Source organism: Neophocaena asiaeorientalis, unplaced genomic scaffold (genome assembly GCF_003031525.2).
Source record: "Neophocaena asiaeorientalis asiaeorientalis breed wild unplaced genomic scaffold, Neophocaena_asiaeorientalis_V1.1 scaffold202, whole genome shotgun sequence".
NCBI classification, from domain to species: domain Eukaryota; kingdom Metazoa; phylum Chordata; class Mammalia; order Artiodactyla; family Phocoenidae; genus Neophocaena; species Neophocaena asiaeorientalis.
In genome coordinates this window covers 628442-651208 of record NW_020172627.1, presented here as the reverse complement: position 1 = coordinate 651208, position 22767 = coordinate 628442, and the positions used below count along the sequence as shown (strand labels likewise).

The window sequence follows — 22767 nt, the reverse complement described above, 5'->3', positions numbered from 1 at the left end:
TATTATAGCTGTATAATTTACTCTGTTTTAATAATTAGTAGGGCTGGTCTGACTTCCTTAGTTTTTTTTTTTTTACAAAAATGCATTTGCTATTTTTGCTTATGACTTTTGAATCAACTTGTCTAATTTAAAAAGAAATGCTATTCATACTTTATTGTGTTACACATTATGGTACGCATTTCTATTACTTCTAATTTATAAATAGTGATTTCCGTATATTAATTTTGTGTCTGGTACCTTACTGGATTGTCTTATTGCTTATAATGGTTTTTCAGTTGGTCGACTTAGGTTTTCCACACATATAAATAATAACAGCGATAATAATACCACCACACCCTCCCCTCCCACTTTTATAGTTTTATGTTCTCTCTCTAATCTAATCGCACTGGCAGATACTTCCAGGAAAATGTTAAATAACACTGGTGATGGTGGACATGCTTGTTTTGTCATTGGTTTTGATGAGAATGCCGCTAGCATCTCTCCACTAAACACAGTGTTGGGACTTCCCTGGTGGCACAGTGGTTGGGAATCCACCTGCCAATGCAGGGGACACGAGTCTGAGCCCTGGTCTGGGAAGATCCCACACCGCAGAGCAACTAGGCCCGTGTGCCACAACTACTCATCCTGTGCTCCAGAGCCCGCGAGCCACAACTGTTGAGCCCACATGCTGCAACTACTGAGGCCCGCGCGCCTAGAGCCTGTGCTCCGCAACAAGAGAAGCCACCTCAATGAGAAGCCCACGCACCGCAGCGAAGAGTGGCCCCCACTCGCCGCAGTTAGAGAAAGCCTGCGCGCAGCAACCCAGACCCAATGCAGCCCCCAAAATAATAATAATAAAAAATAAATTTTAAAAAAATTAAAAAAAAATTTAAACACAGTGTTGGCTTCGGCTACATCTGTGTTGAGGAAGGATCCATCTATCCCTACTTAACGTAGAATTTCTAAATGGATGTTGAATGTTGTCACATGCCTTCCAAGGTTTCTCTTGGACCCGAGCTGCAGGTCCACCAGTGTACACCTCAGCTAGCCCCAGACCTGCCCCTTCCTGGCAGCTCCTGGGGGTGCCGGTGCAGCTCTCAGCTGCCTGGGGGCTCTCGTCTCTGGACTGGGATGCTTTCCACAGCAGGAAGCAGAAAAGCCCACCTAACAGGCTTAAATCAAAGGAGATGTGTTATTCTCACAGACCGAGAAGCCCTGAGGTAGGCAGCTCCTGGGTCAGCGATTCAGGGTCTCAGTCAAGTTAGCAAGGGCGTGGGCCCCCCTCCTCCCCTGCCCTTCTTGGCCTGTTAGCTTTGCTGGCTGGTCAGCATGGTCGCAAGGTGACTACCAAACATCCCAGAGACAGGCACGATATGCCACCTTGATGAAGCGGGGTCTCTTTGTGGGGTCCTTCTTAGAAGTCATGAAGCCTTTCTCAGAAGACCCTCCAGGGACCTCCCCTGTGTCTCAGAGGCTGCATCTTCCAGTCTTAGCCTGTAAAGTATAAATGCTTTTCATTTCTTTAAAAATCTCCTTAATGTCTCGTAAGCGCTCATTTTCTAGTGGCTACATACGATTCCGTCCGGTTTATGTGCACACTCTCCTAAGCCATTCCCGTTTTGGCCCTTACGTGGCTTCTGACGTTGTACTGGGTTCAGCTGTTGCCTGCCCACTGGGGCGTTTTGAGCTCCCAAACACTCCGGGTGAGGCTGTGGCCAGCGCCTTTCTCAGCCCAATTAGAATTTCACTTCTGGTTCCAGCTCATCAAGAGGTGTGGTTGAAAGCTCAGGGTCGGTTCCCAGAGCCCTGCAAATGAGAGGGCGGGGGCCATGGGGAGGCTACAGGGAGTGCACTGCTTGGGGGAGAGGACTCTAACTCTCTGCCCGAGACTGGGGGAGATGGGTGCACTTTTTCAAGGTGTCAGCAATTTCCTTGACGGCTCTGGCCCTGGGGGAGGGGGCCAGTGAGGCTCTTAATGTGGAATATCTAGGGGCGCTGCAGACAGCCGGGCACCCAGGACACTGTTCAGGAGTTTCACTATTTGAGACGAAGTGTTTTCAGCCAGCTCAGCCCCAGGAAGAGAGAGGCCAGCATAAGGTTTTCACGTGCCCCAGTGTAGTGACGTGGGGTGCAGTGTGTGCCGGGACAGGGGTCTCTGCTTGCCCGGTCCTGCTTGAGTGAGCTTTCTCCCTTCTTTACCAGATCCTGTCTTGCTTCTCAGAAAACAGAGCCCTGGGGGCCCAGGTAGATATTATGTGCGTGAAGCTTTGCACAGGTTGAGGACCTGCCCTGGGGTTTACATCCTTTTTCCTCCAGGCCCGGTACAGCAACCCTAAGGGACAGACTCCAGAGAGCCCTAAAGGAACCATAGGGACCTGAAGTCTCTGTTTCTCTCAGCCCGTCGCCTCCCCTCCTGACGTTTTGCCCTCCAGGTCTCCCAGCTCCCCGGCCATCTCTCCTCCCCAGTGACAGACAGTGACAGAGCTGGGGCATCTACTGCAGTGCTGTGCTGGGGATGGAGCAGGGTGGGGAGGGTCTGGGCCCTGCAGTCGCCATGACAACAGAAATGCACTGTGATTTAGTTCCCTTGGCAGGAGCATCTGACGGGCAGGGCAGGTGGACTGCAGATGCCGGGCGACCTGGGCTTCGTTCCTGTGTTTCCAGCAGTCCTCTTCCATATCCATTTTTCCCTGGGGTGCCTTCTTTCCCTACATCCTCAGAGGTATTTTGTGGCACACATTTAGGCCACAAGACAAGCCTTCCCATACTTTCTTAGAGTCCCTGTGTCAGGTGACTGCCCAGCGCCCCCTTTACTCTCCCCTCCCCCTTCCCTTCTCTCCTTTTTCTCTCTGCATTTATGACAATAAAAAAAGCCATCCAGAAATGCAGAGGTGGGTTGTCAGCCTCCTCACATTCCTGGCTGAGGGCTGTGGCAGTGGAGGGCACACAGATGACATCCTGTCCCTTTTTGCCCTGTTCTATTTTAATAAGATACTAGGTCCAGACCACATGCAAGGGGGTGATTGTCCAAGAGTGTGAATAGAGTACTAGGAAGCAGGGTTCACTGGGGGCCACCTTGGAGGCTGACCAGCACAGGGATGGAGCCAGGAGGACAGACTACAGCCAGACTGCCTGGGTTCAGATCCAAGATGGGTTGTGAGTGGCCAGCACTTTAGGAAACCAGTTGGCAAGTAATTTCCCCTTGCTGTCCAGTTGGGAAGCGCCACTGTAATTAGTCGTGTGACCTCAGCCAAATTACTCAGCCTCCCCCAGCCTCTGTTTTCACATCTGTAAAATGGGTATCATAATCGTATCACCTTATAGGGTTGTCCTGAGGATATGGAGCTGAGATATGCAAAGCTCTTAAAACGGTACCAAGCATGTGGTAAACACCCAATAAAACTTGAGTGTTTTATTAAGAGAGATTGCCTGTCACTTGCACAGAGCCCTCCATGTGTCCCCACAGTGACCACTACCAATCACTGAACTCCTGTCCCTTTCCAGGCACTGGACTAGTCCCTGGGGATTCCAGGAGGCCAAGGGAGGCAAGGTCTGCTTTCATGAAACTTACATGCCTTTAGCAGAGACACAATAAACAAATATACAAATAAATAAGCTAATTTTCCGCTGTGCTATATTCTATAGAGAACAGAGTGGGAGAGTCATTGGGCAGGAGGGGCAGTTACTTGACAAATGTTCTCACCCAGGGAAGTTTTCTCTAAGTGATGTTTGAGGTAAGGTCTGAAGGTGAGAGGGGGCCAGCTCTGCAAGGAGCTGGGGGAACAACATTCCAAGAACCTGAAAGTGCAGAGATTCTAGTTGGAAGAGGGTGAGCTTGAGGAAGAGAAAGGGACCCAGGATGGCTGATGGCATTAAGGGTGGATAAGTAGGAGGAGATGTGATCAGGGGACCTGGACGCCCAGCGTCACATCAGAGTTGGATTTTTATTCCAGGAACGTTAGGCCCTCCAAGGAGTTTTAAGCAGATGTGCTTTGCTCTTAGGTGACTGCTTTTCCTTGTTGAAGGGATGGGTGGACTGATGGACCGATGGGTAGATGGATGGGAGGGATGGGCAGGTAAACAGGTGGCATCAACACAAGCGCAGCCTCGCTCCCTGTGCTCTCTCACCAGAGTCTGGTGCCTGCTGCCTGCCTCAACCCTTTAGGATGGTATCTTCAGGGCTGCCTGTGGTCCAGGCTTTTGACACTGTGCCCTGGGAGGACTGAGTGATGTAGGAGAAGCAACCAGGCTGGGCAAGGGGGCTGTCTCAGGCTCTTTGTCTCTGGGATCAGGGATACACCATAAGGGTGGAGCTGATTTAATGAAAAGAATCCCAAACCGCTAAATCCAAATCCTGCTGTACCATTTCCCGTCCAGGTGGCCCTGGGCCACTGGGAGCTCCAGCTGCCCTGTCGTAACACAGGCGTGGTGATGGTTACAGAGGGTATGACAGCACTTAGGAAGCATGTGCAGGCGTCGTGCCCAGCTCCTGGCTTCCTTGTCTCATTCAGTCCTCCCCAGAATCTCACAAGTTAGGTCCAGTTATTTTGCTGATGAAGAAATGGAAATGTAGAAACATTATGTGGCCTGTAAGCCCTTACATTTTATCAACCTTCTCGCATGTGTTCATTTAATCTCCACCAACCAGGTGAGGTAGGCTCCACTTGGAGAGGAGGACCCAGAGGCACAAAGCTGGTGGCGCTGGGAGTCCAGCCCCGTGCTCTCGGTCCTAGAATATAGGGGAGGGAGTGTGCAAGGTGGCAGGCGCTTGGGACCTGCCTTGGGATTTCCACTGTAGGAAACCCAGGCAGGCCATGCACCAGCCCCGGCACCAGCTGGAGGGCCCCGCAGGAACCCGCTGTTCCTCCTCGCCCCGCCCCGCCCGGGTCAGTCCCGGCTTTGGGGCACTGAGAAGTACAGAAGTTCCCCAGGAGAGACAAAAAGTGTCTGGTCCCCAGCCCACGGGCAGAGCGCACAGGCAGCCAGGAGGCGGCTGCAACCTGGAGCCGCCAGCACCTCGTCTGCCTGGCATCTGTCCCTGGCCTGGGTGAGCTTGGCTGTCCCTCCTGCCACCAGAGCCCCACCAGTTCTTGCACCATGCCTTTCTGCCCTGCCAGGCATCTGAAGAGGAGCAGGCAGCTGCCCAGGGGTAAGTGAACAGCCAGGGTCAAGAGCAGGCTGCAGGGACACCAGACTGGGGGATGGTTAACCCTCAAAGGGCAAGTGGCATTCGGTGGCTCCAAGCAAAAGAAGTTGAGTGAAGATGAGTCAACAGGGATACGTGGGAAGCTTGGGCCTCTGCTCAAGTTCAGCCCGGTGCAGCGTGGCAGGCATGCGCGGGGAAGGCCAACCTTGGAGACACTGCAGAAAAGCCCGGCCGGCAACTAGGCATTGCCCAGAGCTGGCCACACACACACACCCACACACACACACACACACACACACACAGTCTCAGGATGTCTAGGGATAGTGGGCTCTCCCCTTCCACTCCAGCCCTAGCCTAGGCTGTCTGAAAGCTGTCCAGTCCTGCAGCCACCAGCTACATATGGGAACTGAGCACTTGAAGTCTGGCCAGTCCAGACATATTCTTAGTACAAACTACACCCTAGATTTTGAAGACTTAGTACAAAAGTGTATAAATATAATATCTCAGTAGTTTCTGACTATGTGTTGAAATGAATGATACTATTTTGGATGTATTGGGATAAACAAAATATATCATTTAACATAAGTTCACCTGCTTCATTTTACTTTTTTTTTGGGGGGGGGGTACGCAGGCCTCTCACTGCTGTGGCCTCTCCCGTTGCGGAGCACAGGCTCCAGATGCGCAGGCTCAGCGGCCATGGCTCACGGGCCCAGCCGCTCCGTGGCATGTGGGATCCTCCCGGACCGGGGCACGAACCCGTGTCCCCTGCATCGGCAGGCGGACTCTCAACCACTGCGCAACCAGGGAAGCCCCATTTTACTTTTTTAATGTAGCTACTAAAACATTTGAAATTATCCATGTGGCTTGCATTATATTTTCATTGGATTACACTGCTCTGGACAGCTGCATCCGCATGCTTGGCCTTCACCCCTGGAAATCCAGGTGTTGGAGGCCTCCCTGGAGCTCCCTGCTCCCCTGGGCAGCCTGTAGAATGATGGTGGGCCCTGTGACACATCATACATTGCAGCTGCTGTCACCTTTAAATAGTGATTTCTTTTGATTTTTGAACATTTTCCATAAATCCTGGGCTTATTAGGTATCATTTGATTAATTACATCAGAATGACAACTTTTTGACCTGAATGTCATAGAAGTAGTTCCATGGGCTATAGTGGTTTACAAAATGGTTTCACAGATATCATTTATTCTTTTTATTATGAAAATTCTTATACAGAAAAGTTGAAAGGTAGGAGTTTTTGTCCTGGAACCCTTGCCAGGATCTGCTGCATTTTGGAGTCACCTCCTCTCCCCCAAATCCCTTGCGTTGATGGAAAGAGAAACTCGAAAGAAAGTTCTTAAATCCAGGAGCCCAGAGGGGAATAAAGCCCAGCTGGGAAGAAGAAAAGCTGGGCTGGGACCTGGCTGGGTCATGTAGGGGCCGGTCCCTTTAGACAAGCCACAGGCTGAAGTAGTGAGCACAGAGTGTGGTCAAGGTTAGGAATCAGGCTGCCTGGAGTCCTAGTTCACTGCTCTTACTGCTTGGACATGTTTCTAAACATCTCTGGACTTCAGTTACCTTTCCTTTCCTTTAAATGGGAAGAATGACAGCACTTCCCATCAGCTTGTTAACATCACGCCTGCCTCAGAGTGGGTGCCCTGTGTGCTCCAGTCACCTTGGTTCTGCTATCGCTATTCTTCCATTCATCACAGATTCCGTGCACACCCTCCCCATGCCAGGCACTGCTCAGTGTGCTGGAGTTGCTTATAAAACAGACAGAATGGGGGCAGGCTGAAAATAAACAGTGTAAATAATCGTGTCATATAAACACATAAAATATGTGTACTGGATTGTGATAAGTGCTATGGAAAGATTAAGGCAGGGAAGGGGCCCAGGTTGCAGGGGGTGATGTGGACTGAGGTTTCAATAAGGGTGGTCAGGAAGGATTCCCAAAGAAGGTGACACTTGAGGGAAGACCTGAAGGAGGTGAGGGAGCGTGTCATGGCAGTGTCTGGAAGAATAGCTTTCCAAGCAAGAACAGGGGCAAAGCAGAAGCAAGTGCAAAGATCCTGGGGCAGAGGCGTGCCCAGCTGTCTGCGGAATGACAAAGAGCAAGGCAGAGAGCAGCAGTGAGGCTAGAGGAGTAGCCGGCAAGCGGTCAGGAGGCCTGGAAGATCACCTCACGGACTTTGCTGAGAGGGGGGCCACTGCGGGATTTTGCGCAGAGGTACGTGAGCTAGTTTGGGGCTTAACTGGGTCACTGTGCTGCCATATTGAGAACAGGCAGTCGGGGGCAAGGTAGAGAGCCTAGAGACCATGCCAGTAAGCCAGAGGAGAAATGAAGGTGGCTCGGACCAGGTGGGCCAGTGAAACACGGTCAGATTTTGAATGTGTTTTGAAGGAAGAGCCAGTAGAATTTGCTGATAGGAATGGATATGAGACAGAGTGGAGCTGAGGATGTGTCTGGTTTCCACTTGAGTAACTAGAAGGTGGAGTTGCCCTCACTCGAGAAGGGAAGGGGTGGCAGATCTGGAGATGGATTTTGTAGCTGGTAAGTGGGAGATGGCTGGAGACATCTCAGTGGAGCTGTTGGGTGAGGGCACAGAAGGGTCTGGAGGGCAAGGAGCAGTGAACCTGGAAGTTGTCTGCATAGGGACGGCAGTTAAAGCTCTCAGACTGGATGAGCTCACCAGGGGCCATTATGGGTCAGTATGGGGACAAGGGGAGGGAAGAGGCCTAGTGACTCCAAACTTTCTGCTTTGGGCACCTGGTTGCCCAGCACTAAGATAGGAGCACAAGAGGAAGCTGGTGTGATGGGTGAGGTAGTGATGATCTGCAGACAAGCCATGTTGTGCCTGTGGGATGTCCCACACTGGTAGAATCATAAAGTCATTTAGACTCATAGGAAGTATAGATCTCATTGCTCTTTATCAATGCTTCTCAACTGGGAGCAGCTTAGCCCCCCAAGGAACATTTGGCAACATGTGGAGACATTTTTGATTGTCAGACCTGGGAGGGAGGGAGAGGCTGCTACCGGCATCCAATAGGTAGAGGCCAGGGATGCTGCTAAACACCCTGCTATGCACAAGTCAGCCGCTGCCACCCGAGTGTGGAATTATCTGGCCCAAAATGTCATTAATGCTGAGGTGGAGAAACTCTGCTCCATACTGGATTTAATTGAGTGTGATAATAAATGTGAACATTTAGAGAGTGTTTGTTAGTTGCCAGGTGCTAAGCTAAGGGAATAGTTCATTTCATTCTCCCAAAAAGGTAGACACCCCCATTTTCTTCACCTTACACCTGTGTGCCTGACATTTGGGGGAAGTTAAGTCCCTGCGCTCCACCTGGTGGATCTGAGCATTCACCCAGGTCTGGCTCTCAGCACTGTTCAGGAGGGTCTCAAACAAAGGGGTATGTGGCAGGATAGGTAGAAACGCAAGAAAAGGGAAAAACCAGAAACAGTAACAAGAGACCCTCATCCTTCATGATGCATTTCTTCCTGAAATGTTTGCTGTTAGAATTTTTTTTTCCTTAACTAAAGCTAATACTAATCTTTCCTAAGTAACAGAGGACAAGGTAAGTGTACACAATTGAATGCTATAGAAAATCCCAATGTTGACTTTGATGATCTGTCTATTTTATCTTCCTTGCATTCCCCTCCACTAACATAGAGGAGGTTTTCTATTGCAAAAAGAACGAGTTTATAGTTGAAAAAACCTGGGTTTAAGTCCTGGCCCCTCCATTTGTTTGGTTGTGAGCTAAATGTTTAACTAATCTGAGCCTCAGTTTCTTCATCTGTAAAATGGAGTCAGTAGCACTCCTTCCCACGGTGTTTATGAGGATTAAATATGACTGTGTGTGTTAACTGTCTTGCACAGTGGTTTACGTATAGTGGGCCCTTAGAAGTGGTTGCAGGACTTTCCCTTCTGGATAAGATCGGTGGACCGATGTACTATCCCACCTAAAACAACCCCCCCCCAAAAAAGGACAAATAATATGAAACAATGTTTTTCAAGGTACTAGACGTTAGGCGGTGAAGGACTGTGACACCCCACCCTCACCCCAGCAAGAGATGGGAAACAAACGAGACAAGCCCTACACATGCCCTAGCTTACTGGCTTGAGAAAGTTTTCAGGCTGTGATGCAGGAAGGGGAAACCCAGGTGGAGTCCAGTGGACTCCACGAGTTAAAGAGACAGCTGGGGAGACCAAAGCATCTTGAGTTTTTAGAATAGAGTACCAAGGAGGAAAGTGCTACTCAAAGAGAAAACCCCCTTGGGAGCTCATCACCACATACACATGAGGACATTACCTGAGGCTGAGGAAAGAACCACTGGAAAGGGTTAGAGGCAACACTGACCACTCTGACACAGGGCAGGAAATAGTGCCTATTTCCATTGGACTCCTGGGGCATTGCATAGCATACACAGAAGGGTTTTCTCTCAGCAGTGGGGAGTTATTAACTCTATACTGAGAACTCTGGACCCACCAAATAAATCTTAGAAACAAAATCTGTGAGAACAAGTAGACAGGAAGTCAGTAAGAATATGGAAAATTTTAAAAAAAGAAAACTGTCGACAACTAGACCTAATTTATAGAACACTCCACCCAACCACAGCAGAGTAATTTTTCTCAGTGCAAACAGAATGCTTAGCAAGATAGACCGTATTCTAATCCCAAAACAAGTCTTAATAAGTTTAAAAGGATTGGAATCATACAACATATCTTCTCTGAAAACAATGGAATTAAATTAGAAATCAATAATAGATTTCTGGAAAATCCCCCAAACTTGGAAATAACACATTTCTAAATAACCCATAGGTCAAAGAAGAAATCCAAAGGGTAAGACATTTTGAGCTGAATAAAAACGAAAAAACAATATACAAGCATACATGGAAAAGCTTCCTGGCAGCACCTGGCTTCCCTTCCCCACATGGAACACTCGGCCACCCCAGGCCTCGTAGTCCACGTTGAATGGGACCCTAAAGATGCAGAGCCGCTGTCCCCTTTTCAGTGGCGGTGCCCTTGCCCCGTGAATGACCATGCAGCTGCCCCAGCTGTGGGTACAATCTTTGTTTTCCATCGGCCTGCACTGTCTCTTGGGCTTCAGGCTCTGCTGTCTCAAGCTTCCTTCCTCTCCACCTCTCCACCGCTGCAGTGCTGCTGCCCAGTTACTGCCTGGGCCCAAAGGAGCTGGGCTAGTGTGTGTATATTGCGGGGCTCCAAAGGCATCCCAGGACCCTGGCTCACCACTCTCCTGAGCTTTGGGCCCCGTGGGCCCCTCCAGCCTGCTTTCCCATTACCCAGCTTCCAGGCCTCACTTGTGGCACTCCCCCAGCAAGGACGCACCTCATCCCGTGCTCTAGCCCTCAGAGCCGTCCCCTCGGTTTCCCCAGTCCTCATCGGCCTTGCTGTGACCACTGTCAGCCTGACCCCAGCAGGTCACCTCGTTCATGGGGAATGCGGGGAGCAGGGGGTGGGGTCCCTGCCCCAGCCCAGAGCTGGAGACTTTGAATCCCTGGCTCTGCCACGTATTAGCTGTGTGAATTCAGACAAGTTCCTTAATCACTCTGCTTCAGTTTCCTTGTCTGTCAAATGCAGATAGTAATAGTACCTCGCTCAGAGGCATTGTGAAGATGAAAGAATCCTAGGAGGGCAGGTGAGTCTGTCAGCTTTGTTAACTGGAAGAATCAGGCACCACTCTAGTTCACTGGAAGGCAGGTACCAAGAGCTCAGTAAGCACTGAACTCCTGTCTGGTCTCTGTCACTGGGCTGCGGGCCCCAGCAAGGGTCAGCCTGGGTCTCACAGTTCTCCTGTCATCCCACCCGCTTGGGAACACGGATCTCTGCGACTCACCCCACCAGCAGATAAGCCTGGTTAACTCATAGTGACATAGGTGACATATAGCACATAGTGACATTTAGCTGTGCATTTCAGATGTGTGAAGTTGATTTAAATAAAATACATAGCGAAGCTCCTCTGGCGTCTGAACTTCTCTGAGCTGGTGTCACATCTGCATGCTTTTTCCTACTAGTACCCCAGGATGATTTTAATGCTGTGGAGAAATAACAAAGAAGACAAAGGGAGAAAAAGAAACCCAAGAGGGCCCCAAAGCCAGATGTGTGACGTGGGATGTGGGAAGGGGGTGGCCTGCCAGTATAGAACCAAAAAGCACAGCTGTTGCTGAGTGGTTTCTGGAGAGAAGACCTTCTCACACCCCAGGGAATGAAAGCCAGCTGTGGCCGGGACTGGAGAGAGCCCTACGGGGGAGGCCCCCTGTGTCCGCCGGGGTCCCTGCAGTAAGCCTGTTCTCCCTGTCTTGCAGGTGGTGCTGGGGAGCGGGAGAAGGTGCCGGCCAACCCCGAGGCGCTCCTGCTCATGGCCAGCTCCCAGCGGGACATGGAGGACTGGGTGCAGGCCATCCGCCGGGTCATCTGGGCCCCGTTCGGCGGAGGTACGGCCCGTAGCACGCATGCTCACCCTCTAGAACCCTTGCCTCCAGGTAATCACGCCCCTCCGCCCTGCTCTGAGCCTGCAAGATCCCTCTCACTCAGGTCTTGCTGGCTGAGTCCCACGCTTCCTACTGCAGACAGGCAGTGTCGTCCTCTTCTGCTGCTGGCCCTCAGGGGTCACCCCTCGGTGGACTAAGCAAGTCCTCGCAGGGGAGATTTGGGCCACTTTGCAAAAACATGCCCTCCTCTGCCTGGATAGCCCTGGGGCTTGTGTGTCCTTGCTTCCCTGTGTCCAGACCCTGCTGAATGCTGGGTGTGTATGGGTGGTCTACACTTAGGCCAGAAGTGGACACTCAGGGTCATATCGGATGGCGAGGTACCGTGTCCTTCCCTCTGTTGCAGCTTGTGGCCCCTGCATGGCTCTCTGTCCCTGACCTGAAAACAAAGGTTGCCGTTTACTCACCTGCTCCTTTATTCTGCACTTTTATTGGGTGCCTAAAATGTATGGAGTGGTATTCCAGGTGCTAAGAATTCAGTGGGAAACCAAAGAGAGGATGCTTCTGCCCTCCCCGCCCCCTCCATTGTCCTGGGGGAGACAAATGATAGGCAAGTAAAGGTGACTCGTGATGTCTAGTAGGGAGAAACGCAGGGAGCAAAGTAGAGCCAAGTGGAGGATGGAGGGGCACTGTGTCAGGTGTTGTTCATTAAGCCAACTTAACGAAGTCACCAGGAGATCCAGGGGATGCGGGGGAGAGCATGCAGGCAGAGGGACCAGCGAGTGCAAACGCCCTGGATTGGGAAAGGGCCTTGGAAACACGAGGACCCTCAGGAAGGCCAGAGGGTCTGAGGGAGTGAGGACAGGAGGATGGAGGACCTGAGGCCTTGGGGACATAGTGGGGCTTCCAGATTTTGTTCTAAATTGATGGGGCACCAGGGAGGGCTCTGAGGAGGAGACAGACACAACTTGATTTATATTCATAAGAAGAGTCATCTGGCTGCCGTGTGAGGGGTGGGTCATAGAGACAAGAGCGGCTGAAGCAGGCTGGGACAGTTGTTGGACCCGGGTGCGGGGCCTGGGCCCGTGTGGGAATGGAGGAGACCGTGGAGAGCGGTCAGCTGAGACGTGTTCTGAAGGTGGGGCTGCAGGGTTTGCCGATGGTCTGGACGTGGGGCGCAGGAGAAAGGAACGTCGCCGCCCGGCTGTGCAGGTGCTGTCTCTGTAGGTCGGTGTCCCTGCGCAGTCATCCTGAAAAGGGCTTTTAGAAAGGTTCACCGTGTCAGCTGGGCTGGGGTCACCAACCCCCAGCTAAGTGTGGAGACGGGGGCCTTTGGGCCAGCTGTGTTCTGACCACATGAACCATGGACATCCTCTCTCTCCATGTTTCACAGTGTCTGATTGATGCACCATCCAGGCAGGGGCAGAAGCTCACCTTTGGGGGCTTCCTAAATGGCTCCACACTGTTAGCCGTGGCCTCCCTGCCCCCTGGTGATCACAGCACCTTTGACCCACAGCCCCAATTTAATGGCCTGGGAAAACCCAAGCCCACCCAGGAACTTCTGCAGCCTCCACGGGCTTCCTTTGGTGCAAGGTGGTTGAAAGTGACCCAATGGCACAGAATAGAGCCCAGACGCCCATGCCTCTGGACTTGGATTTATGACAGGTAGCACCTCTGAGCACCAGGGAAAGGAGAACATTGTCATGGTCTTGGCTAGCAAGAGACTCTTTAAATGAGTTACAAAAAGCACCAAGTATTTAGCAACAATACAATGGAGAAATAAACACAATTCATTCTTACAACGGAAAACTCTACAGCAGTGAGAATGAATGAACTACAGCTCTACCCATATGAATGAACTACAGCTCTACCCACAGCTCTACAGCACCGTCCTAAAAGCATAGGGTGAGACTAGGGCAGCCCAAGAACATGCTGTGATTCTATTTACATAAAGTCGAAAATCGGGCAGAAGGAAACCATGTTATTTATGGGTAAATAATTAGGCAGCAAAAATATAAAGAAAAGCAGAGAAATGAATGCCATAAAGGTCAGGATAGCAGGCCTAGTTACACAGGTGCTCATTTTATAATACTCTGCATCTCTGTGCATAGGTGCTTTAAATACTTTTTGAATGTCTGCATATTTCACTACATAAAAAATCAAAACCTAAATAAAACAAAGAAAGGAGAGTAACTAAAGGTCAAAGAGGCTAAGTAATTTGCCCAAGATGACACAGCTAGTCAGGAGCAGAGCTGAGAAACAGAGGCACATGTTCTGACCCCAAAGGCTGTGTTTTGTCCCAGCCCATCCAGGGCACTGTCACGTCACATGTGGTCTACCTGTACTCAGTGTGCTGGTTCCCTGACCCACACACGTGCCTGTCTGCCTGTTTGTCTCTCTGTCTGTCTCTCTCTGTACTTGCTAAATGGGGACCATTTGCAGAATCCCACACAGAAACCAGATTTGCCCCTCCCCCGGCCCTCATTCCCCAGCGTTTATCAGACTTCTCAGGCTGTGTGCCGTGTGCCGAAGAAGTCACAAGAATGAAAACAGGAACCACCATCAAAGGCGCTTATCTCCTTTCTACCAGAAATATAGAGGAAAGGCAGAAATCCCAGGGGTTAGCGGTGGCAGACATGTCCGGGCAAGTTTGGCACTTGAAGGGGGTCTCCATCCGCCTCTGCAGGTTTTGTGGCAAAGCTGTTATTAGCCTGGGTTCCCCTGGAAAGGAGGCTTAGAGGATCAGCCCTTCTTTCACTGTTTAATAACGGAGCCCGTGAGCCCTTTCAAGCATATTTGTTCTGGCAGAGAGCGGCCACCTCTGACGGGCACCAGTGGGCAGCGTGCCTGCTGCAGTTAGGGGAGAGCCCGGGCACCCCACAGAGAAAACGCCGGCCAGCGGGGCAGGGGAGCCGGTCACTGCCGATGGCCTGCCCAGGGGTGGTCCTGATGGAGTGCCTCTTGTCTGGGCATTCATTCAACCAGTCGGTCATTCGCTCGAGGATGTGTTCTGGGGGCTGGTAACACAGCAGTGAGTGGGACAGACAAGGTCCCTGCCCTCGTGGGGTGTACATTCCAAGAAAGGAGACAGCAAGCAAGTAAGCCTGGTGTAGGTTAGACGGTAGAGAGCGCAGTGGAGGCAGATGATGTGGGGAGGGCAAGCGGGAGTGATGGGGGCTTGGAGTTTAGTGACATTTGAGTAAAGGAGACGAAGGGGTGAGTTACGCATATATCTGGGCAGAGCGTTTTGGAGGCAGACGGCAGGGGTTGGAAGGGCAGCAAGGAGGCCAGTGTGGCTGGAACAGAGTCTGTGAAGGGGGAGAGAGGAGGTAAGGGCTGGTAAATCAGTAGGGCCTTGTCACGGTGATGACTCTGGATTTTCCTCTGAGCGAGGTGGTGTCATTGGCAGGTCTTGAACAGAGCAGTGGCCAAGCCTGACTCAGGTCCCAGCAGGATCCCTCTGGCTGCTGTGTTGAGAATGGATGAAAGAAGCAAGGACAGAAACAGGGAGACCAGTTAGGAGTTCGTTACACAATCGTGCAGGTGAGAGGTGATGGCGGCTTGGCTCAGGAAGGCATGGGTGATGAGGAACAATTGAGTTCTTGATATATTTTGAAGGTAGAATGGGTGAAAGGTGTAAGAGAATGAGAGAAGTCAAGGGTAATTCCAAGGTGTTTTGATCTAAGCCAACTGGAAGGATGGATTAGCTGTTAACTGAGATGAAAAAGAACACAGGAAGTGCAGTTGTTTGGAAGGAAGATGCAGAGTTCACTTTGGGGCTTATCCTGGGATACATGTTAGAGGCTCAAACTTAAGGTATCACGTGGGCAATTTGACATTTACGTCTAGAGACCAGGAGAGAAGACTGGGTTGGAGAGAGAATGTGGGGGCCATTGACACATAGATGGGGTTTGAAGCCATGAGGCTGGATGAGACACCATGGAGCTAGTGGAGGGACAGCAGAGGACCAGGGCTGAGCCCTGAGCTGCTTCCAGGTGGGAAGTCAGGGAGCATAGGAGAAGCCAGCACAGGGGATGAAGAGAGCCAGGAGCAAGTGGGCTCCCTGGGCTGAGTGAAGAGAGCATCTAAGAAAGAAGTATCTGTGCACTGCCAATAGATCAACCAGGAGAGAACAGATGGTGAGCACAGTCCATGGTTGACTTGTCAAGGGTGGTTTTGGTGGAGTCCTGGGAGTAAAGCCTGATAATAGTGGGTATGAAAAAGGATAAGAGGAGGGGAATTGGAGTGTGATCATAGCCAACTCTTTCAAAAAGTTTGCTGTAAAGGGAAAAAGAGAAATGGGACAGTAGCTGGAGGAGGGAGTCAGGTGAAGAGAGTTTTGTTTATTTTTTTAAGTTGGGAGACAAAACATCAACGATGGTACAGGTGAGGGAGAGAAGAATCGCTGGAGCACCAGTATCTCTTGTGGATATAGATGGGAAATTCCTCAACAAAATACAAAGAAATTGAATCCAGCAATATATAAAAGGATTATAACCATGACCAAATGAGATTTATCCCAGGAATGCAAGGGTGGTTTAACATCTGAAAATTAATTAATGGGATACATCAATAGAATAAATGACAAAAACCACATGAGCATCTCAGTCAACTCAGAAAAGGCATTTGACAAAATCCAGCACCATTTCATGATAAAAACATTCAACAGTCTAGAGATAGAAAGGAATTTTCTAAACCTGCTAAAGGGCATCTACAAAAAACCCCACAGATAACATCATGCTTAATGGAAAAAGACTGAATGCTTTTCAGGAACAAGACAAGGATTCTCCCTTTCACCACTTCTATTCAACACTGTACTAGACCAGAACAATTAGGCAAGAAAATGAAATAAAATGCATCCAGATTGGGAAGGAAGAAACAAGTAATCTATTTGCAGATGACGTGATTTCGTATATAGACAGTGTTAAGAAATCTACTAGAAATCTATTAGATCTAATAAAAAATTTCAGCGTGATTGCAAGATACAAGGTCAATATACACAAATCAATTTTATTTCTATACAGTAGCACTGGGAAAACTGAAAATGAAATTAAGAATACTTCATTTATAATAGCATCCAAAAGAACAAAATACTTACTAATGTATTTAACAAAAGAAGTACAAAACTTAATACTCTAAAAATGACAATACATTCTTGAAAGAAGTTAAAGACCTAAATAAATGGAAAGACATCCCACGTTCATGGATCAGAAGACTTGATATTGTGAAGAGGGCCCCACTGCCCAGTGGATCTCTGGACTTCCATGCCCCACTCTAGGAACACGGTCCCTGGGGAGGCCCTGTTGGGCAGCACCTCCTAGCCAGCTCTCTGTGAAAGGGGAGAGAAAGGAGTCACACGATACCAGGGCCGCCTGGCATCTGATGGGTGCTCATGGGTGAGTCCTTGCCTTGCCTGGTTATCTGGCGAGAGCCAGCAAGCCCTCGAAGGTACCTCTTATGTGCATAGGAAGGTGCTTATTAGCAGAGCCGGTTGCGTTGAAGTATTAGAGGAGTCAGAGTGAGCACAGGTTTTGGCATCAGGCTGCGGTCTGTGTGTGATCTGGCTCTGCCCCTTGCTTGCTGTGTGACTCTGGGCATGCCACTTACCCTCTCTGTGTCCTTGTTTGTAAAATTGGAATAAGAATATCTTCTTTGCAGAATTGTCATGAGAATTAAGAGAGAAAATGGATGCAAAGTGCTCAGAACTCTCAAAACTAAATAGTTCTATTCATTCAACACAGAACGTCTGCCACGTGCAGGCGGGGCACACGGCAGGGATCAGACGGAACTCCCATTCTACTCCCCAAGACAGAGAGTAACAGGAATGTACATCGCATGGCACAGAGCAATTGTTCTCATCAGAACCACCCAGAAGAAAAGGGAGACTGTTTTATCCTCCCCCAGAGTTTCCAACTCACTAGGATTTGTGTTTCTAACAAGTTCCCAGGTGATACTGATGCTGCTGGTCTGGGGCCCACACTTCGAGAACTGCTGTGTTAGAAGGTGGTGAGTGCTACTGAAAGAAAAAAAAAATATATAGAGCCATTTAAAATACAGTGGTGAGGGTGAGCCTAATGATAGAGTGACACCCAATGTCTTGAAGAAGTGAGAAAGTGAGCCAGGAGGATGTCAGGTGGAAGTGAGCCAGGAGGATGTCAGGTGGAAGTGTGACAGACCCAGGCAACAGCTTGGGCAAAACAGAGAGCATCTGAGGTGGTCTTGAACCAGCTCGGAGGCAGGTGGGATGAGGGAGTGAGGGACAGGGCCAGATGCAAAGGAGCCTGATGGCAGAGGAAGGACGTGATCTGATAGATAGTTAAAAGGGCCGCTCTGACTGCTGACCAGAGCGGGAAAAGGGGAAGCCGGGGGACCTGTTTGCAGTAATTCAGGTGAGAGACAAGGGTGCTTACACTATGGTGGGTGATGGTGAAAGTGAGCAGATTCCAAATCTGTTTTGAAAGTAGGACCTACAAGATCTCTTGGATGTGGGTTTGAGAGAAAGGGAGCAGTGAAGGTGGACTCCCAGGGGTCTGATCGAGCAGGCAGAAAGAACTGTCATTAAGTGAGTGAGGAAGACACGGCCTAGAGCAGGTTTGGGACAATGCAGCAAGACCACAGCTCCATTTGGGCATGTATGAGTTTGAGATGCCTGTCAGTCATTAAAGCAGTGGGCATCCTGAGCGGGCAGTTGGATGCAAGAGTCTGGGGGTCGGGGTTAGCGCTCAGTAACTGGTAGCATGTTAACTATCCCCCCTACCCAGTGGCACCGATGAGCAAAGCCCAGCAACTGTCCCAACCTTACAGGCAGCAACAGAGTGACAGTCCTGGGGCCAGGAGCCTGGTATGGGAAGGGTGTCCTTGCCCAGAGTGACAGCTCCTCGCTGGGGAGGGGCACAAGGGGCCAGGCGGCAGCCTTGCAGTGGCTATCACAGCTTCGCTGCCCATGCCGGACCCCACCCTGATGTGTGTGTGGCTCTCACAGGCCTCTGGAGACTTTCCCCTGAGCCCCCTCAGAGCTGACAGTCCTGTCCTAAGTTCCTCAGAAATCACGGGGGAAGGAGGGGGACGAATGCGGCTCCCAGAAGCCACAGGGCAGGACACTTGACCTGGAGAAAATCCAGCCTCAGGACAACTTGGAGGTACACAAAGCAACCTTGTTAGGCCAGCTGGTTGTGGTCAGTATTTGCTGGAATGACATCTCCAAACGGAAGCCCTCGAGGCACAGTCAGATTCAGGATGAAAGGTCGCTGACCCCAGCCCAGGCTGGCAGTGGTGGAGCCTGAGATCTTAAGTGGACCATTTCTCCCCAGCACTACTTACTCCAGATCCCAGCCCTTCTGGGAGATTCAAGAAGAGAAAGTCTTATTTCGATTTCCCCTGGATGTTAACCCACCAGGCCAGTGGGCCTGGGTCTTTCCTGGCAGTCTTTTCAAAAGGGGAAAGATAGGACTGTTGCTGACCTGGGCTGGGCTTCAGTCACTGAGCCGGCAGGGGGGGCACTTGAGTCTGATCCTGGTACCCTGGGCCCATTCTGGTGGGCCCTGAGGGGCCACAGGCCTTGGACCCCATCCAGCCCCAAGCTCACAGAGGCCAGATCTGTCCTCTTCTTAGTATATGGGTCAGTACACAGCACCCTTGGGCCTCCTTCCCCTGCAGCCCTCAAGGCTTCTCCCCTGAAGTGCTCCAGGAGCCTTCGAGCTTAGATCCCCAGGACAGGGGAAATAGCCCCCCAGCCACAGACCCCACTGACAGGTGGCCAGGGAGCCCGGGGCCGTTTCCCAGGAGAACAGGGTGGAGGAGCAGCTGCCTTATCTTGGGAGAGCCTGGCAAGCCAGCAGGGGTGATTTATAGGGGGCTGCTCACCACTGCTTCCTGTGACATTCAGGATGCTAACTGCTCAAGTAACTGCCTTTTACCCACCTGGCTGGCTCGCTAAGTCTGCCTTCCCTCCCAGCGGCTGTGGTAGAAATGCCCCTGCAGCTGGGCCTGCCTGGCTTTCCGTGTGTGCTAAGAAGAGCTCAGATCCCAGGGCTGGAAAAGAGTTTGTCATGGTCATGGCAAAGATGAGGCCAGTGGAGGGTGTGTGCCAGCAACACTGCGTGATGTCCTGGTGACTCCCAGCCACAAGGGGAGAAGTTGGGTTGAGGTAACCACTCTCCAGGGCAGCTGATGTTTGTTCAGCGTGTCCCCGTGTGGGGCTCTGCACCCCAGCTGACCCTCACAATAGCCCTTTGGAATCAGTCCTGCTATAGCCCCTTTTACAGGTGAGGAGACTGGGCGGCAGAGAGGCTCAAGTAATCTGTCCAGGTCCCAAAGAAGTAAGCAGGAAGCCAGCATTCTAACCCAGAGCCCTGGGGCTGGATGCCGGGTCCGGAGAGAAGGATGCCGGGAGCCCTCGGGGTGTCCTATGGTCGGGTTCGCTGGCTCTCAGTTTCTTCCCAGACAGCCTTGGTCCTCCACATCAGTCAGAGGAAAGAGGAAGGGGTCTCATGCTTGCCATTTGCTACTCTTGACAGTGGTTCATTGTATCAAAATTATATTGTAGAGAGGGACAGAGAGGCCCAGAGAGGTTCAGCAACTTGCCTAACAGCACACAGCAGGGTTGGGAGCAGGGGCAGCCTGCCTCCAGGGTGAGCCCATCCAAGGATGCTCTGTTGCCAGGCGTCATAGTCTCTGGATCTGCGTTGTCTTAAGAGTGGTGTGGGGACAGGGGGAGGGAGGCAAGGCTGAGGACAGAGGTAGTCCCCGAGGTCCTGGACCCAGCCCAGAAACGAGAGCCACTCCAGCTCAAGAGGTCACCTGTCACCAGGCGCTCGTATGAGAGGACAGATCCCCAGCCTCTCAGCTCCCTGGCCCACCCCCAAGAGGAAAGTTTCATGACTATCTTTGCATACCCATCCCCCATCTCAGGCCCCATGGATTAAAAAGACCTCCACAAGGTGACGTGGGTGTTGACCTGGCCAGGGTTTAACCTAGAGTTCATTGTGGCAGTGCGCATCAGAGTCCAGAGCCTTCTAAATGGGGGGCAGCTGCAGACCTCCATCCATCCGGGGAATCTGGGCAGGAGGTTGGGTGGAGGGATTCCCTAGAGATTGGCCAGTCTAACTCTCTGACCATACAGGTGGGGAAACCGTGGCTCAGAAAAGAGAAAGCAAGTCAGTTGTCAGAGCCCTCTGCCTACCTGGGAGGACCCCCCTCCCCCAGAGTAGGTGCCTCCCCTGAGCCCTTGGACCCTTCTCTTTAACATGGGCAGAGCTGATCAGACTTTGGGGACTGTGGGCCATGGGGGCTCCAGGCTTTTCCGGCAGGTTGAGGGCAGGATACTCCCTGACTTACGGCTCCCTGGCCCCATGAACCACCCCTCCCGCCTTCACGTGTACCTGAACTCTGGGAGGGGAGAGCACCGAGCCCCTCCCGACGTTCCCAGCACTCGGGAGGACTTCAGCGCCCACCCCGCACACTAGCATCAGGACCAGGACTAGGGGGCCTCCCTGGCCTGGGGCACAAAATTTAAGGGAGCACCAAAAAACTCTGTGATCAGGATGAATATTTAATTTTTTAGAATGAAAATTAATGCTAAAAAGTCCATTATGTTAGTTTCCAATTGCTGCTTTAACAAATTGTCACAGATTCAGCAGTTTAAAATAACACAGATTTATTTGCTCACCCTTCTAAAAGTCGGCAGTCGGAAGAACTGAATTTTTATGATATTGAAGACACTGAAATCATGGTGTCAGCAGGGCTGGTTCCTTCTGAGAGCTCCAGGGGAGAATGGATCTTTGCCTCTTCCACTTCCTACAAGCTGCTCACATTCTTGGGTTTCTGCTTCCCTCCTAATGTTGCCTCCTCTTCTGTAGTCAAATTTCCCTCTACCTCCATTTTTTAAGGCCCACTGAGATAATCTAGTATAACCTCTTGTCCTCAATCCTATCTACAACATCCCTTTTGCTAGGTAAGGTAGCAACGTCACAGGTTCTAGGGATTAGGACATGGACGTCTTGAGGGAGGCATTGTTTAGCCCACCACAACCATGATAAACAGACTATCAAAATTTTAAAGACAGGATCTGTGGGTGGGACTAGGGTGAGGCAAATGAGGCACTCACAAAGTCTGTGCAAGTACAGGGTCGGATCCTGTCTTTATTTAAAATTTTGATATTTTGTTCATCATGGATTTTTTGGGCATTAATTTGTATTTTTTTAAATATCGCAAAAATATTTCTCTCGATTACTGACATTTTTGGCACCCCCTTTAACCTTGCACCTGAAGTGCAAAATTCACTTGCCTCATTCTGGTCTAGGCCCTGCTTAGTAAGAGCAAGAAAAGTGACCCTACCCTACACACTGGATTTCAGATGAGCTCCCACCCCTTCCAACCCCAGGGCTCCCCTAAGCCCTTCCCTTACAGAATTCTGCCCACAGACCCCTGGGGGCCTCCACCCCTTCTTCTGGTGTTGCAGGGCCCCAGCTTTGCTTCTCTGTCCACCTGCCCTCCTGGTGAATGCCTGAAGCTGTGCACCCATCTCGGTCCTCACACTTTGCACCCTCTGGAAGTGTGGGATTGTGGGTTTTTTTTCTCTGGGATAGAATCCTACTCTGGGAAGAACTCAGGCTTTGCAGAAAGATAATATAGGTTTGAATTGAAGATCTGTTACTTACTAGTTGGGTGACCTTGGGAAAATTACAAAACCTCTCTGAGCTTCAGCTGCCTCATCTGTAAAATGGGACATTAATACTCATACAGCTCAGGGCTGCACAAGACGCTTGTGTTAAGTCCTAAGCACCCTCCGTGGCACTGGGGCGCTGGCCCCTCGGCAAGGCAGAGGGTTGGAGCCCTGAACGCCAGCTCCACAGGCAGCAGCCCAGCTGTAGACTGGGCTAGGCACTCACCCCTTTGCTTGACCCTAACCGAAATCACCTGGTCTCCACTTGGAACACCTGCCTCCCATTCTGCAGGGAGAGGAATTTCCTAAAGCGAGCTCTTGACCAGGAAGAAGGGGCGGATCATTGGAAGTTGCTAGTATTCCTACAGGTGCTTGTAACGCCGAGCGTTAGGAAGAAGCGGGTCAGAGGTCTGAGCCGGGAGCGCCACGGGGGCCGACTCCAGGAGCAGCGTTTCAGGAACTCGCCGGGCCCAGGCCCTGCCTCCCTCGCTCCAGGGTCCGGGCCTGGGGCGGGCGGCGGGCAAGACGCTACCT

The 22767-nt window shown here is 51.0% G+C and overlaps 1 protein-coding gene across 2 annotated transcripts in view; it reads left to right on the top strand.

The window, feature by feature from the left end:
- Nucleotides 1-22767, top strand: part of ARHGAP22 (Rho GTPase activating protein 22) — a 156098-nt gene that overhangs the window by 100638 nt on the left and 32693 nt on the right. The window contains exon 4 of one of the 2 annotated variants that reach the window (XM_024739070.1): nt 11448-11624. In XM_024739070.1, the coding sequence (XP_024594838.1) occupies nt 11448-11624 (177 nt within the window). The remainder of the gene's footprint in view (nt 1-11447; nt 11625-22767) is intronic. The other variant, XM_024739071.1, reaches the window with a different exon arrangement.